General features: G+C 48.1%; 1 protein-coding gene across 1 annotated transcript in view; it reads left to right on the plus strand.

Annotated features, from left to right (window-relative positions):
• syndig1l (synapse differentiation inducing 1-like) overlaps nt 1–16,506 on the plus strand; it is a 147,271-nt gene that overhangs the window by 61,683 nt on the left and 69,082 nt on the right. The window contains exon 2 of the mRNA XM_055640136.1: nt 2,315–2,915. Coding sequence (XP_055496111.1) covers nt 2,481–2,915 — 435 coding nt within the window. The 5' untranslated portion in view covers nt 2,315–2,480. The remainder of the gene's footprint in view (nt 1–2,314; nt 2,916–16,506) is intronic.

The following is a 16,506-nucleotide window of genomic DNA, read 5'->3' on the forward strand; positions in this document are numbered from 1 at the left end:
TCGAGTCTACTCGGCCATTCAATCATGGCTGATCTATCTCTCCCTCTCAACCCGATCCTCCTGCCTTCTCCCCGTAACCCCTGACACCCGTGTTAATCAATAATCTATCTATCTCTGACCTAAAAATATCCGTTGACTTGACCACCACAGCCGTCTGACCCCTGACACCCGTACTCCCAATCTGCGGAGTGTGATCGCAGCAAACGAGTCCTCCAGCTCTGGTGGTGTTAACCTTGATTAATATCTTCCTGGCGTGCTGCTGCACGGTGCCCCTGAGACTGATCAATAGAACTGAAATAATATTGCAGTTAAAATAGCATCAATTATCTCAGTCATGATTTGCCTTGCAAGGAAGCATCCCCATGCATAGTGTAGATTTGCCCTTCACACAGCTGGAGATGAATCCATCCTGTCAAGCACATCGCTATGGATTTCTTCATTTAAGATGAAGCCTGGGGAAACCTTTCTTTGACTTCTCTGCTGTTTCTCTGCTAATTCTCTGCTATTTCTCTGCACCTTGCTGGGCTGAATGGCCTTTTCAGCCACGTCTCTCTTTGCAATCAGCTCCAGGTCACAGACTCTCTCACTACTGATAGAGCCCAAATCCAGAGGTCACAGCCTCAGAATTAAAGGACGTTCCTTTATGAAGGGGATGAGGGGGGAATTTCTTTAGTCAGAGGGCGGTGAATCAGTGGAATTCTTTGCCACAGAAGGCTGTGGGGGCCAAGTCAATGGATATTTTTAGGTCAGAGATAGGTAGATTCTTGATTAGTATGGGTGTCAGGGGGTAAGTAAGTAAGTAAGTAAGTAAGTAAGTAAGTTTATTGGCCAAGTATTCACATACAAGGAAATTGGGCAGAAGGCAGGAGAATGGGGTTGAGAGGGAGAGATAGATCAGCCATGATTTAATGGCGAAGTGGACTTGATGGGCTGAATAGCCTAATTTTGCTCCTATCACTTATGAGCACACAAATCTTCAATAGACCTTCACTCTGTTTCTCTTTCTCTACAGATGCTGCCTGACCTGCTGAGTGTTTCCATCATTGTTCTAGGTTTACAGCATTGTTGACATTTAAGTTATGTCTATACTTTGAAAACCGCTCCATTGGTCATTAGTGGTGTTGCCCAGTTCGTGCCAAAAAACTTCTAGATTGGGGCTTCAAATGCGTTCCCCTCCTGCTTGGGGGGAACAGAAGTGTTTCTTCAAATGCCCACAGCCCCGAGCAGTGAATGAGGAGCCCAATGTGTTCAGTTCAGTTTAGTTTATTGTCACCTGTACCGAGGTGCAGTGAAAGGTTTTTGTTGCGCGCTGACAAATCTGCAGAAAGATAATACATGGTTACAATCGAGCCGTTTACAGTGTACAGATATACGATACAACACTATACGATAGAATTCTATTTATCCCAGGTGGGAAATTGATCTGCCGACAGTCATGTCAACAGATACATGATTGGGAATGCGCCAAGATTGGGGGGGGGGGGGGGGGGATGGGCCGTTACACACGCGATAAAGGGATAAAGTAATGCCCCTGTCCCACTTAGGAAACCTTAACGGAAACCTCTGGAGACTTTGTGCCCCACCCAAGGCTTCCGTGCTGTTCCCGGAGGTTGCAGGTGGTTGCCGGAGGTTGCAGGTAGTGGAAGCAGGTAGGGAGACTGACAACAACCTCCGGGAACCTCCGGGAACCGCACGGAAACCTTGGGTGGGGCATAAAGTCTCCAGAGGTTTCCGTTCAGGTTTCCTAAGTGGGACAGGGGCATTATGCGCAAGACAAAGCCAAATGAGGTAGGTAGTATGTCAGGACTGCTCTCTGGTTGTGGTAGGATGGTTCAGTTGCCTGATGAACAGCTGGGAAGAAACTGTCCCTGAATCTGGAGGTAGACAAAAATGCTGGAGAAACTCAGCGGGTGAGGCAGCATCCATGGAGTGAAGGAAATAGGCGACGTTTCGGGTCGAGACCCTTCTTCGGACTGATGTGGGGGTGAGGCGAAGAATAAAAGAAGAGGAGGAGACAGTGGGCTGTGGGAGAGCTGGGACGGGGAGGGGAAAGAAGGAGAAAGCAGGGACTACCTGAAATTGGAGCTGTCATTGTTCATATCGCTGGGGTGTAAACTACCCAAGCGAAATATGAGGTGAGCGTTTTCACACTTCGATATCTCTTCCCGATGGAAGAGGGGAGAAGAGGGAATGGGTCGTCCTTGATTATGCTGCTGGCCTTGCCGAGGTGTAAATGGAGGGGAGGTTGGTTTGTGTACTGGTCTGGGTGTATTGAAATTCTCTGAGCAATAGTAACCGGCTTTGTCTCTTTCAGGTCACGGGCTAGTGATCATCTCCACTGCCTGACACCTCCCCGGGGCTCAACCAGTCGCCCTCGATCCACTGCAAGGCAAGATTCGGAGATTTCTCCAACACCCCCCCCGCCCCCCTCCAACCCCCCCTCCCTCCCTCCTCTCTCCATTGCCCACCCTGCCCCCAGAATGGAAAGCCTAACAGAGCTGCAGAACCCTCTGCTGGAGAAATCCCAGCAGGTTGGGGGTGACTACGGTTTACAGGAGGATTACGACGGGGAACGGCGCTACAAGGAGAAGCTCCTGAGCTATTTTGTCAGCAGTAACTCGGGCAAGAACAAGCCCAAAGGCAACTTCACCCGGCAACTGCTCGACGCCAGCTCCCTGCACCTGGCTGTGGAGGCCTTCTACCGGCCCAATTTTATTTTGTACAAAGACGAGACGAAAGAGAACGCAAAGGATTACAGGAACGAGAGCTGCGAGACGACCTTCACTGAAAGGAAGAACTTGACTATTGACTGCCCCGACCACTCGGAGTCGAAACTTGTGGAGTACACGGAGAACGACGTGACCATTCAGACTGTCTCCTACGAGGTGGAGGAGGAGGAATTTCACGACTGTGAGGTAAGGCCATTCTTTGTCTCCAGAGTCACGACTTGTATTGTCATGTGTCCTGTAACTAGAACATTGACATTCTCACTGGCAGCAGCACAACAGATGTATAAACATGTGTAAAGAAAGAACTGCAGATGCTGTTTCAAATCAGTAGACACAAAAGGCTGGAGTAACTCAGCGGGTGAGGCAGCATCTCTGGAGAGAAGGAATGGGCGACGTTTCGGGTCGAGACCCTTCTTCAATCTCGACCCGAAACACCGCTCATTCCTTCTCTCCAGAGATGCTGCCCGTCCCGCTGAGTTACTCCAGCATTTTGTGTCGACCTTAGATGTATAATCATAGTACTCTGCAAAACCCATCATAATCCACTAAAAAGGTCAGCGTGAATATAACGGATATATTCCTTTACACACACATAAACATATTTCTTCACACACACACACACACACACACGCACGCACGCACACGCACACACACACACACACACACACACACACACACACACACACACACACACACACACACACACACACACACACACACACACACACACACAACCACCCCCACACACTCACCACCCCCGCACTCACTGGCCACCCCCCCCCCCCCACACACACTAACCACCCCCCTTGATATTATATTAATATTATTAATTTGCTCCTTTTCCCCCGTCCCCGCCCAATCCACGCACGCACAGCCCCCAACTCGCAGGCGCATCCGGAGAGGGAGGGGAGGTAGAGAGAGAGAACAGAGAGAGAGAGGGGGCAGAGACAGACAGAGAGGGGCAGAGACAGAGAGAGAGGGGCAGAGACAGAGAGAGAGGGGCAGAGAGAGAGGGGCTGAGAGGAGGAAGGGAGCGGGGAGCGGGGAGCGGGGAGCGGGGAGCGGGCAGCGGGGCGCGCGTCAACCAAAGGACTTCAGCGGCTTCAATCCAGAGCCTGGGAGGGGGGGGGCTTGAGGGGTCGAAGGGTGACGTCACTCGCAGCGCGTGGAATATAGCACGAGCAGAGCCATTGTGACGTGACCATCTCGTTTATTTTCAAACATTTATGAACATTTTCATAAATAACACAAGAAATAAAGCTCAAATTTTTCAGGTAAGCTGATTTTTGACTCCAGGGAGTAAATCTCTACCGGAATATGTAAAACATTTTCCCATTCGCGCATTGTTTCTTTGAGTAGATGTGATCACACACAAACAAATAAACTCACACACACACACACACAAACACACACACACACACACACACACACACACACACACACACACACACACACACACACACACACACACACACACACACACACACACACACACACACACACACACACACACACACACACACACACACACACACACACACACACACAATAGTTCAGACCCTATTTGGAGGTTGTAGTGTTTAAAGATTGGTGGTGCCACTCACCTGTTGCAGCGCCCCCTACAGCCTGTCTGTCTTTTTTTTATTTTGTGTCTAGTTAGATGTAGTGTTGGTGTTTTTAATACTGGTTTTAAATGTGTATATGTGGGGGCAGGGGGGGGGAGGTGGAAACCGTATAAAATCTCTTCCCTGTCCAGGAGATCCGACTTTTTCCCTGTCGGGTCTCCGTTGTCGTTGGGGCCTAGCACTGTGGAGCGGCCTCCAGCCTGAACGACCCGGGGGCTCGGGAGACTGCGGAGCTGCGGAGCTGCGGACTACTCACCATCGTGGGGTTGGCCGGCCTCGGAGCGTGGGGAGCGGTGGTGACTCGCTGCTGCGACTCGACTCCTGCGGCTCGGAGGCTCCAGCAACGCAGTCGCAGGTCCGGTGGACGGGACATCGGGAGCTCGCGGGTCCGGGGGGAGAGAACGCTTCCCGGAGCTCCCGCAACGCGACTTCTCCAGCCCGTGTCGCGGGGTTGGAACGACCCGGAGCGGGGCCGTACATCGCCCGGCGCGGCTTCATGGCCGTGGGACATTACAGCGCCCGCCGGGGGCTCCAACATTGTGACTTTTAGACCGGGAACGGGGCCGTAAATCGCCCGGCACGGCCTAAAATAGCCGTGGGACTTATCATCACCCGCCTGGGGCTTGGACATCGGGAGAGACATGGAGAACAGGGGAGAGAAAAGACTTTGCCTTCCATCACAGTGGGTTCACTGTGATGGATGTTTGTGTGAATTAAATTGTGTGTATGTCTGTAGGAAATTGTCTTTGTATGGCTGTGGAAACGGAATTTCGTTTGAGCCTCACTGAGGTTCAAATGACAATAAATGGTATTGTATTGTATTGTATTAATAGCCTGATGGTTGTAGAGAAGAAGCTGCTCCTGAACCTGGACGTTACAGTTTTCAGGCGCCTGTACCTTCTTCCCGGTGGCAGGAGTGAAATAATAACGTGGTCAGGGTGGTGTGGGTCTCTGACGACGCTGGCTGCCTTTTTGAGGCAGCGACTCTTGTAGATCCCATTGATGATGGGGGGGAGGATGGGTACAATTCTGGAGTATGGGGTACAATTTTGGTCGCCTAATTATAGGAAGGATGTCAACAAAATAGAGAGAGTACAGAGGAGATTTACTAGAATGTTGCCTGGGTTTCAGCAACTAAGTTACAGAGAAAGGTTGAACAAGTTAGGGCTTTATTCTTTGGAGCGCAGAAGGTTAAGGGGGGACTTGATAGAGGTCTTTAAAATGATGAGAGGGATAGACAGAGTTGACGTGGATAAGCTTTTCCCACTGAGAGGAGGGAAGATGCAAACAAGGGGACATGACTTGAGAATTAAGGGACAGAAGTTTAGGGGTAACATGAGGGGGAACTTCTTTACTCAGAGAGTGGTGGCTGTGTGGAATGAGCTTCCAGTGAAGGTGGTGGAGGCAGGTTCGTTTTTATCATTTAAAAATAAATTGGATAGTTATATGGACGAGAAAGGAATGGAGGGTTATGGTCTGAGTGCAGGTATATGGGACTAGGGGAGAATACGTGTTCGGCACGGACTAGAAGGGTCGAGATGGCCTGTTTCCGTGCTGTAATTGTTATATGGTTATATGGTTATACCCGTGATGGACCGGGCAGTGTCCACCACTTTTTTGCGATCTCCTTCGTTCCTGGGTGCTCGAGTTGGTGAACCGGGCCGTGATGCAACTGACAACATGCTCTCTACTGTACACCTGTAGAAGTTCATGAGAGTGTTCATCGCCATACCGAATCTCCTCAATCTTCTCAGGAAGTAGAGGCGTTAGTGGGCTTTCTTTATGATTTGAAGGGATTGTTTTACTCTCGAGCAGACGGGGAGGATCAGAACATTTTTGAATAGATTACAGAAGAGGTTTACCAGTAACCATGTTCTCCACAGATGCTGCCCGACCTGCTGAGTTACCCCAGCTCCTTATGTTTTACTCATGTTTACCAGAATGAAGCTTGGATTACGTGGGTATTAGCTGCACGGACAGGTCGGGGGGAGTTCCCCCCGCCACGGGTACCATGTAATCCCGTGCTACCTGCTCCATGGTCGGATAGTCGGCGACTAAACCGTCTCCCCCACCTGGTTTGCCAGGTGAGGAGGGGGCTGTGGACCCCCATCAGGACCAAAAACAAGACCTGCCAAAGGGCGGATGAGCTTCTAGTGAGCCAATGGCCATCCACACTTCAGTAGAAGTTGCGATCACTGTCGTACATAGCATAGTAAGGAACAATGACAAAGCACACACACCAAAATCCTGTACTTCCAGCGGCGGAAGTGTGTGGTGCGTCCATCCAGCACCACTGCGTCGCTGATGTTTTCAATGATGATGAATGAATGTTCTCCAGAGATGCTGCCCGACCTGCTGAGTTACTCCAGTTCTTTGTGTTTTGCTCATGTTTACCAGCATGATGCTCGGGTTATTTGGGTATCAGCTACAAGGTGAGGTTGGGGGAAACATTAATTGTTTTCTCTGGAATGCTAGAGGCTGAGGGGAGATCTGTATACCTTAGAGGGTGTATAAGATGGGGGAGAGTTGTAGACTGGGTAGACAGAACCTTTTTATCCCCAAAGTAGAAATGTTCATGTTCACACATTGTCGAAGCAGAATTAGGCCATTAGGCCATTTTCAGAAAGCCGGTGATAATGTGTATCCCGTGAGGCTGCTGGGGAAGATGAGAGCCCACGGTATCAAAGGGCAGATACTAGCATGGATAGCAGGTTGGCTGGATGACAGAAGACAAAAAATGCCAATGTAAAGGGGCTTTTTCAGGTTTGCTGCCAGTAACTAGTGGAGTTCCGCAGGGGTCGGTGCTGGGGCCGCTACTCTTCACGTTGTATATTAATGATTTGCACGAGATGGTTGAAGGCTGTGGCCAAGTGTGTGCATGATACAAAAATAGGGTGGAAGGGCAGGTGGTGTAGAGATAGCAGGGACTCTGCAGAAAGACTTGGACAGGTTGGGAGAGTGGGCAGAGAAGTGGCTGATGGATTATTGTGTAGCAACGTGTGGAGTCATGCATTTTGGTAGTAGGAATAAAGGCGTAGACTGTTTTCTAAATGGGGAGAATCCAGAAATCGGAGGTGCAAAGGGACTTGGGAGCGCTGGTGCAGGATTCCCAAAAAGTTAATCTGCAAGTCGAATGGAAAGCTAATGGAATGTTGGCCTTCATAACAAGAGGATTTCAATATAGGAGTAAAGAGGTTCTTCTGCAGTTGTACAGGGCTCTGGTGAGACCACATCTGGAGTATTGTGTACAGTTTTGGTCTCCTAATTTGAGGAAGGACATCCTCGTGATTGAGGCAGTGCAGCGTAGGTTCACGAGATTGATCCCTGGGATGGCGGGACTTTCATATGTGGAAAGATTGAAAAGACTAGGCTTGTATTCACTGGAGTTTAGAAGGGTGAGGGGGAATCTCATAAAAACATATAAAATTATAAAAGGACTGGACAAGCTAGATGCAGGAAAAATGTTCCCAATGTTGGGCGAGTCCAAAACCAGGGGTCACAGTCTTAGAATAAAGGAGAAGCCATTTAAGACTGAGGTGAGAAAAAACTTTTTCACCCAGAGAGTTGTGAATTTGTGGAAGTCCCTGCCACAGAGGGCAGTAGAGGCCAAGTCACTGGATGGATTTAAGAGAGAGTTAGATAGAGCTCAAGGGGCTAGTGGAATCAAGGGATATGGGGAGAAGGCTGACACAGGTTATTGATTGGAGACGATCAGCCATGATCACAATGAATGGTGGTGCTATGAATCAGTAGGAAAGAAAGCAAACTTAATGCTCGCATTTATTTCATGAGAGCTTGTATAGAAAAACAAGGATGTCATGCTGAGGTTCTATAAGGAGCCATAAGGCCGCATTTTAATATTGTGACCAATTTTGGGCACCATATCTGAGGAAGGATGTGCTGGCTCTGGAGAGGGTCCAGAGGAGGTTTACGAGAATTATCTCAGGAACGAGTAGGTTAACCTATGATGAGCGTTTGTCAGCACTGGGCCTGTACTCGCTGGAGTTTCAAAGGATGAGGGGGCACCTCATTGAAACATAGAATAGTGAAAGGCTTGGAGATAGTGGATGTGGAGAGGATGTTTCCACTCATGGGAGAGTCTAGGACTAGAGGTCACAGCCTCAGAATTAAAGGATGTGCATTTAGGAAGGAGATGAGGAGAAATTTATTTAGTCAAAGGGTGGTGAATCTGTGAAATTATTTGCCACAGAAAGCTGCCGAGGCCAAGTCAGTGGATATTTTTAAGGTGATAGATGGATTTGTGATTAGTTCATGTGCCAGAGGTTATGGGGAGAAGGCGGGAGAATGGGGTTAGGAGGGAGAGATAGATCAGCCATGATTGAATGGCAGAGTAGACTTGATGGGCCAAATGGCCTAATTCTACTCCTATCACATGACCTTATGACCTTAAGTCTACTCCACCAAACGTCAAAGACTAGAGGACATAGCTTTAAGCTGAGAGGGGGAAAGTCTAATGAAGATGTGCAGGGGGTAGTGGGTGCCTGGAATGCACTGCCAGGGGTGGTGGTCGAGGTACTTGTACTGTCTCCAATTAAGCAGCAATATATTTGATTGCAGCGCAGCTGCGCAGCTGGCGAGGTTTCATCCTATCCTCCACTTCTGACAGTGTGGAGTTTGCATGTTGTCCCTGTGACCGTCTAGGTTTACCTCACTTGCTTCAGCTTCCTCCCAAATCCAAACGGGGTGCTTGGTTTAGTTTAGAGATAGAGAGAAATACAGTGTGGGGACAGGCCCTTTGGCCCACCGGGTCCGTGCCAGCCAGCAATCACCCCATTCACTACCTCATTCTACCTCGTTGGTGATCCTTAAGGATCCTTGATCAGACTTTGCTGGTTTTACCTTGCACTAAATGTTATTCCCTTGTCATGTGTCTATACTTAGATTTTAGATTAGATTAGATTAGATTTGTTTATTGTCATTCAGACCTTTCGGTCTGAACAAAATTTTGTTTCCCTGCAGTCATACATATAATTTAAAAAAATGACAAAAACACACAATCAACACAAATTTAACATCCACCACAGTGAGTTCACCAAACACCTCCTCACTGTGGTGGAAGGCAAAATATTAACGTCTCTGTCTCTTCCCTCTTTGTTCTCCCTCTGCGCCGAGGCGATCCAGGCTCCAGATGTTGTGACCCCACCGGGTGATGGTAAATCCCGCGGCTCAACCCTGCTCCGTGAACGGGCTGGTTCATAAACTGTGAATGGCTCGATTGTAATCATGTATTGTCCTTTCGCTGACTGGAGAGCACGCAACAAAAGCTTTTCACTCTACCTCGATACATGTGGCAATAAACTAAGCTGAACTAAACTGAATCCTGGCACTGGGGACAATTTTCAATCTTTACCAAAGCCAATTAACCGACATACATGTACGTCTTTGGAGATGTGGGAGGCAACAGGAGCACCCGGGAAAAAAACCCACGCGGTCACAGGTCAAACTCCGTACTTACAGCACCCATGGTCAGGATCGAACCCGGGTCTCTGGCGATGTAAGGCAGTGACACTACCGCAGCGCCACCGTGCTGCTGGCCATTGTAAATGACCCCTCGTGTGTAAATAAGTTGGATTTGGAGGAAGCTGAAGCAAATACGGGGCGATTCTAATGGGATTTGTGTGCGATGAGTGTAAATAGGATCAGCACAGAATTAGAGGGCTGAAGGGACTGTTTCGCTGCTGTGTAACTCATGAAGCTGTGACATGCAGCTGAGTGGTAGTCTTTAAGGAACAGATGAAATGCAAACAGCTGGCGGCACGGTGGCACAGCGGTAGAGTTGCTGCCTCACAGCGCCAGAGACCCCGGTTCAATCCTGACTGCGAGTGCTGTCTTTAGGGACTTTGCGCATTCTCCCCGCGACCTGCATGGATTTTCACCGATATTTTTGATTTCCTTCCACACTCCAAAGACGTATATGCTTGTAGGTTAATTGGTTTGGTATAAATGTAGAAATTGTCCCTAGTGTGTAGGATAGTGTTAGTGTGTGGGATTCGCCGGATCAGGGTGGACTCGGTGGGCCAAAGGGCTTGTTTCCAATATTGGTGGCCAGTGGGGGGGGGGGGTGGTGCAGTTTCAAGTGCAGTTTCTTACCATTTCAAGCAGGGTGCAAGGCCACCAAACTCAAGTGCAGTTTCCTACCATTTCAAGCAGGGTGCAAGGCCACCAAATTCAAGTGCAGTTTCCTACCATTTCAAGCAGGGTGCAAGGCCGCTAAAGACAGAGAGTTGTGACTTCTCCCTCCCCCATCTTGCAGAGACTGAGCCACGCCCACACTTCCGGGTTTTATAGGCCCTCCCCCTCCCACCGCACGGGGCGTGGCCTTCATGGCGTGATTGACAGGAGAGAGAATCTCAACATTTTTTAAACTCTAATAACTCTTTTATTTTTCATCGATGGGAAAAATCCTCGGCACCTGATGAGCGGAGGGCGTCTCTGAGTAAGATGGCCAAAGATCACAGCCGAATGTGGTAGCGTATTTTCTAAAATCAATATAAAGCGCAAACAGGAAGTGGTCAAGATTAGGCTTTTAATTATATAGAAGGCAACACCACTTTTCAAACTGGCAAGGCAACTTTAGCATTTTTAATTAGGCAAGGCAACCTTAGCATTTTCTGACCATGAGCTTGGGACACAGGACATGAACAATGCAGCCAGCAACCAGGCTTCAATTCAATTCTCCGATCCTCTTGGCCCATAATTATCAAGAAGCAAACAGCTGAGTGTGTGCAATTATGTGTTCCATCCCTTGATATTTATAACCTGGCACACTGTGCAGGAGACAAATTCTCTGCATCATCTAGTAGAAACAAGGAACTGCAGATGCTGGTTAATACACAAAAGGACACGAAGTGCTGGAGTAACTCAGCGGGTCAGGCAACATCTCTGGAGAACATGGATAGGCGACGTTTTGGGTCCCGAACCAGTCCGAACCCAAATTATCTCCTCTCCGTGTATTAGACAATAGACAATAGACAGTAGGTGCAGAAGTAGGTCATTCGGTCCTTCGAGCCAGCACCGCCATTCAATGTGATCATGGGTGATCATCCCCAATCAGTACCCCGTTCCTGCCTTCTCCCCTTATCCCCTACTCCGCAATCTTCAAGAGCCCTATCTAGTTCTCCAGAGATGCTGCCTGACCCTCTTACGGCCTTGATCTGTCGTTTTCACACCTTACCCTTCCATATCTCCACTCTCCCTCTCCCCTGTATGCAAGGAGTCGCCACGTAAAGGGCGACGACAAAGTAATAAAAAGTATTCATTCTAGTCATGATGGTCCCTCTACCTTCTCGCAAACCCTCCCCCCACCACCCACTCACCCCCTCACTGCCTGCTGTTCTTGGTGGGGGGGGGGGGGGGGCACGCCAGGTCGTTCCTTGTTCTTTCGGCCCCCGCCCCCCCCCCTCCCCTCCCGCCCAGGCCATGCTGGGTTCCTCTTTGTTCTCGGGGCCAACCTCCCCCTCCCCCCATGCCAGTTCCTTTATTAGTGTGCAGTGTCCAGGGCATGGTGTGTACTTTATTTGTCACGTGTAACGGGGGGTGCAGCGCAATTCATTCCCACGTACAGTTTAGTACAAGGATCGCTACACAGAAGCACTTAGATAAATGCATATGAGGTCTCCACCACTAATGTTGAGACATGCTCTTCAAAATGATATCGCTGCCGGCGCAGTAATGCGCTAACGGCTCTGAGACGAGTTACAGGATTAACGTCACTGCTGCGGCAACACAATCCCGAGAATTGCACATTTGCCAGCCAAGCTTGCTTGCAGTTTGATTTGGAGGTTCGTTAATTTTTAAGAGGCAGCTTTAGCTCCCACTTGGAGAGACAGATGTCAGTCTCTTCCCGACAAAATTCCCAGTTATGCGGAACCGACCCGGAGCGCCCTGTGTCCCACCCCCCCCCCCCCCCCCCCCCCCCACGCACACATACTTTTAAACTGTTCTTCCTCACGCAAAAATAATAATCAATAATTAATTATTAAAAATGAAATCGTCTCAAAATTGTCCACTTGATGAAATTGCCCACAATTTGGACACACAAATGTGAGGGACACAGCTGAGAAATAATAAAAATAAAAACAAAAAAGCAGACTTAATAACCATCTAAAGCTTGGTCGTGTTTCTCCTCATGATCTGCAAAGATATAGATAGATAGATAGATATAATTTTATTCAAAAAAAAAAATTACCATATAAATGTTTCAGTTTTCTAAAAAAAGGCGTCAAGGGCAGAGTAATCTCTTAATCTTGTCTGTCAGCGTAAATCAGCAATGTTGACAGAATGCAAAGCAGCGCCTCTCCAATCTTCCTGCCATATTACCCAACATGACAAGGGCAAATCGAGTATTACCACAGCATTAGCATCGATGAGTATGTTTCATTCATTGCCTGTATCAGACGCCGCCTGCAAACATGGGCGATGAATTGCTCCTTTAGACTTTTAAAACCTCACAGCGGCAGAGACCCCTGTTCCATCCTGACTAGGGGGTGCTGTCCGTATGGAGTTTGTACATTCTCCCTGTGACCACATAGGTTTTCTCTGGGTGGTCCGGTTTCCTCCCACACTCTGTTTGTAGGCTAATTGTCCCTGGCATCTGTAGGATAGTATAATCGTGCAGGGATCAATGGTCGGTACGAACTCGGTGGGCCGAAGGGCCTGTTTCAGCGTTGTATCTCTAAACTAAACTAAACTTTATTTTAGGCCTCAGATATACAGCGCGGAGCCAGGCCTTTCGCCCTACCGAGTCCATGCCGACCAGCGATCACCCCGTACACTAGCACTATCCTACACACACTAGGGACAGTTTGGAATTTTACCAAAGACGATTACACCTACAAACTTGCACGTCTTTGGAGTGTGGGAGGAAACCGCAGCACCCGGAGAAAACCCACACAGGTCACGGGAAGAAGAACGTGCAAACTCCGTACAGACAGCACCCGTAGTCAGGTTCGAACCCGGGTCTCTGGCTCTGTAAGGCAGCAACTCTACCCCTGCACCACGGTACTGCCCTGTGGAAAGCTGAGTAAAGGTGAACAGAGGGATCTGGGAATAACTGTGCACAGTTCCCTGAAAGTGGAATCTCATGTAGATAGGGTGATAAAGAAAGCTTTTGGTGTGCTGGCCTTTATAAATTAGAGCATTGAGTATAGAAGTTGGGATTTAATGTTAAAATTGTACAAGGAATTGGTGAGGCCAATATTGGCGTATGGTGTACAATTTTGGTTGCCTAATTATAGGCAGGGTGTCAACAAAATAGAGAGAGTACAGCGGCGATTTACTAGAATGTTGCCTGGGGTTTCAGCAACTAAGTTACAATGATAGGTTGAATAAGTTAGGTCTTTATTCTTTGGAGCGCAGAAGGTTAAAGGAGGACTTGATAGAGGTCTTTAAAATGATGAGAGGGATAGACAGAGTTGACGTGGATAAGCTTTTCCCACTGAGAGTAGGGAAGATTCAAACAAGGGGACATGACTTGAGAATTATGGGACAGATGTTTAGGGGTAACATGAGGGGGAACTTCTTTACTCAGAGAGTGGTGGCTGTGTGGAATGAGCTTCTAGTGAAGGTGGTGGAGGCAGGTTTGTTTTTATCATTTAAAAATAAATTGGATAGTTATATGGACGGGAAAGGAATGGAGGGTCTGAGTGCAGGTAGATGGGACTAGGGGAGAATACGTGTTCGGCACGAACTAGAAGGGTCGAGATGGCCTGTTTCTGTGCTGTAAATGTTATATGGTTATATGCTTAAAGGTTTCTGTAATTGCTGCCTTTGTGAACTTGGGCTGTGTTACATCAGAAAAATCACTGCAGATAACTTGGCTTCATTTTCCATGCTCTCTTGGCAGTAAACCCCTGCACATCCAATCATTGAGAAGAAAATTGCTCCAGCTTAAACTTTTCACCGCCAAGTTTTTTTTTTTCACTATTGGTCGTGACCCGAGTATACTCTTGGGTGGCACCGAACAGGAAGACATAATTTCATAGATTCATAAGCTCGAGGAGCAGAGTTAGGCCATTCGGCCCATCCAGCCTACTCCACCATTCAATCATGGCTGATCTATCTTTCCCTCTCACCCCCATTCTCCCGCCTTCTCCCCCTGACACCCGTACTATACAAAATAAAAAATGATGTCAATATTTAATTATTTTTTAAATAATTAAAACATTTAAATTAAAAATAAACCTTTCCCCAGTTTAACATTTAAAAAAACATTTGGACAATATACCAGGTTTAGAGGGATATGGGCCAAACGCAGGCAGGTGGAACTAGTGTAGATGGGGCATCTTGGTCAGCATGGGCAAGTTGGGCCGAAGGGCCTGTTTCCCAATCGTATGACTCTTAATTCTGTAATACTAATTCTGTTGCTTCTCTTCACGCACACTGCTTGAACAGCTGAGTATTTGCAGCATTTTCTGCTTTGCCTTTCGAATTATTCAGTAGGAATAACTGGATTCTGATGGATCTCCCCAAATAATTCCATTCTTCATTCCCTGCTCATCCCCCAATGCCCTATAACTTTTCCCATGAAAATCTAATGACTTTTCCATTGAGAGGATGAAACACGAGACCATCAATCTATCTACTAGTGTTCTCTAGCGAGTCTTAGTTCTGCTGCACTTTGTTGTAACCAATTCCAAGCCAATCGGCCAGCAGCATAATCAAGGATGGGTCGCACCCTGGCCACTCCCTCATCTCCCCTCTCCCATCGGGCAAAAGGCATAGACGTGTGAAAACGCACACCTCCAGATTCAGGGGCAGTTTCTTCCCAGCTGTCATCAGGCAACTGAACCATCCTACAACCAGAGAACAGTCCTGAACTACTATCTACCTCATTGGTCACCCTCGGACCATGCGTGATTGGACGTTACTGGTTTTACCTTGAACTAAACCTAATTCTCTTATCATGTATCTGTACACTGTAAATGGCTCAATTGTAATCATGTATTTTCTCTCTGCTGACTGGTTAGCGCCCAACAAAAGCTTTTCACTGTACCTCGGTACACGTGACAATAAACAAAACTGAACTGAAACCATTTTTTATGATGACTCTGCGCCCCCCCCCCCCCCCCCCCCCCCCCCCCCCCCCCCCCCCCCCCCCCCCGTCAACCCTGAATCCATTTTATTTGATCACCTAAGATGCTAGTATGGAAGTAGGTCTAATATCTCTTTCTGAAACTGTTATCTTGCAGTACACAAAATGTTTAAGAAGGAACTGCAGATGCCGGAAAATCGAAGGTAGACAAAAATGCTGGAGAAACTCAGCGGCTGAGGCAGCATTTATGGAGCAAATGAAATAGGCAACGTTGCCAGCCGAAACTCATCTGAAGAAGGGTTTCAGCCCGAAACGTTGCCTATTTCCTTCGCTCCATAGATGCTGCCTCACCCTCTGAGTTTCTGCAGCATTTTTGTCTGTCTTGCAGTACACTGTCTGTATTCAAGAGTTAAAAAGAGTTTATTTGTCAGATAAGCAGGGGATTGACTTGAAATGGAAGATCTCTCAGAGTTAAAATCCAACCATCCTCATCCCCTTGGTTTAAGGGCAGTGGAAAGGGTACAGAGAAGATTTACGAGGATGTTGCCAGGGCTAGAGGGTCTGAGCTACTGTATAGGGAGAGGTTGAGCAGACTGAGACTCCATTCCTTGGAGCGCAGGAGGATAAGGGATGATCTTATAGAGGTGTACAAATTCATGAGAAGAACAGATGGGGTAGATGCACAGTCTCTTGCCCAGAGTAGGTGCATCAAGGACAAGAGGACATAGGTGTCAGGTGAAGGGGAAAAGATTTAATAGGAATCTGAGGGGTAACATTTTTACACAGAGGGTGTTGAGTGTATGGAACAAGCTGCCAGAGGAGGTAGTTGAGGCTGGGACTATCCCAATGTTTAAGAAACAGTTAGACAGGTACATGGATAGGACAGGTTTGGAGGGATATGGACCAAACGCGGGCAGGTGGGACTAGTGTAGCTGGGACACGTGGGCAAAGGCAAAGGGCCTTGTTTCCTCGCTGCATCACTCTAGGACACTATTAATATGTTTTGGAAAACACCCAGAAGAAGGGTCGCAAGCAGAAACGTCACCTGTCCATGCCCTCCGGAGATGCTGCCTGACCCGCTGAGCTGATCCAGCGCCAT

Source organism: Leucoraja erinacea, chromosome 9, assembly GCF_028641065.1.
Source record: "Leucoraja erinacea ecotype New England chromosome 9, Leri_hhj_1, whole genome shotgun sequence".
Lineage (NCBI taxonomy): Eukaryota > Metazoa > Chordata > Chondrichthyes > Rajiformes > Rajidae > Leucoraja > Leucoraja erinaceus.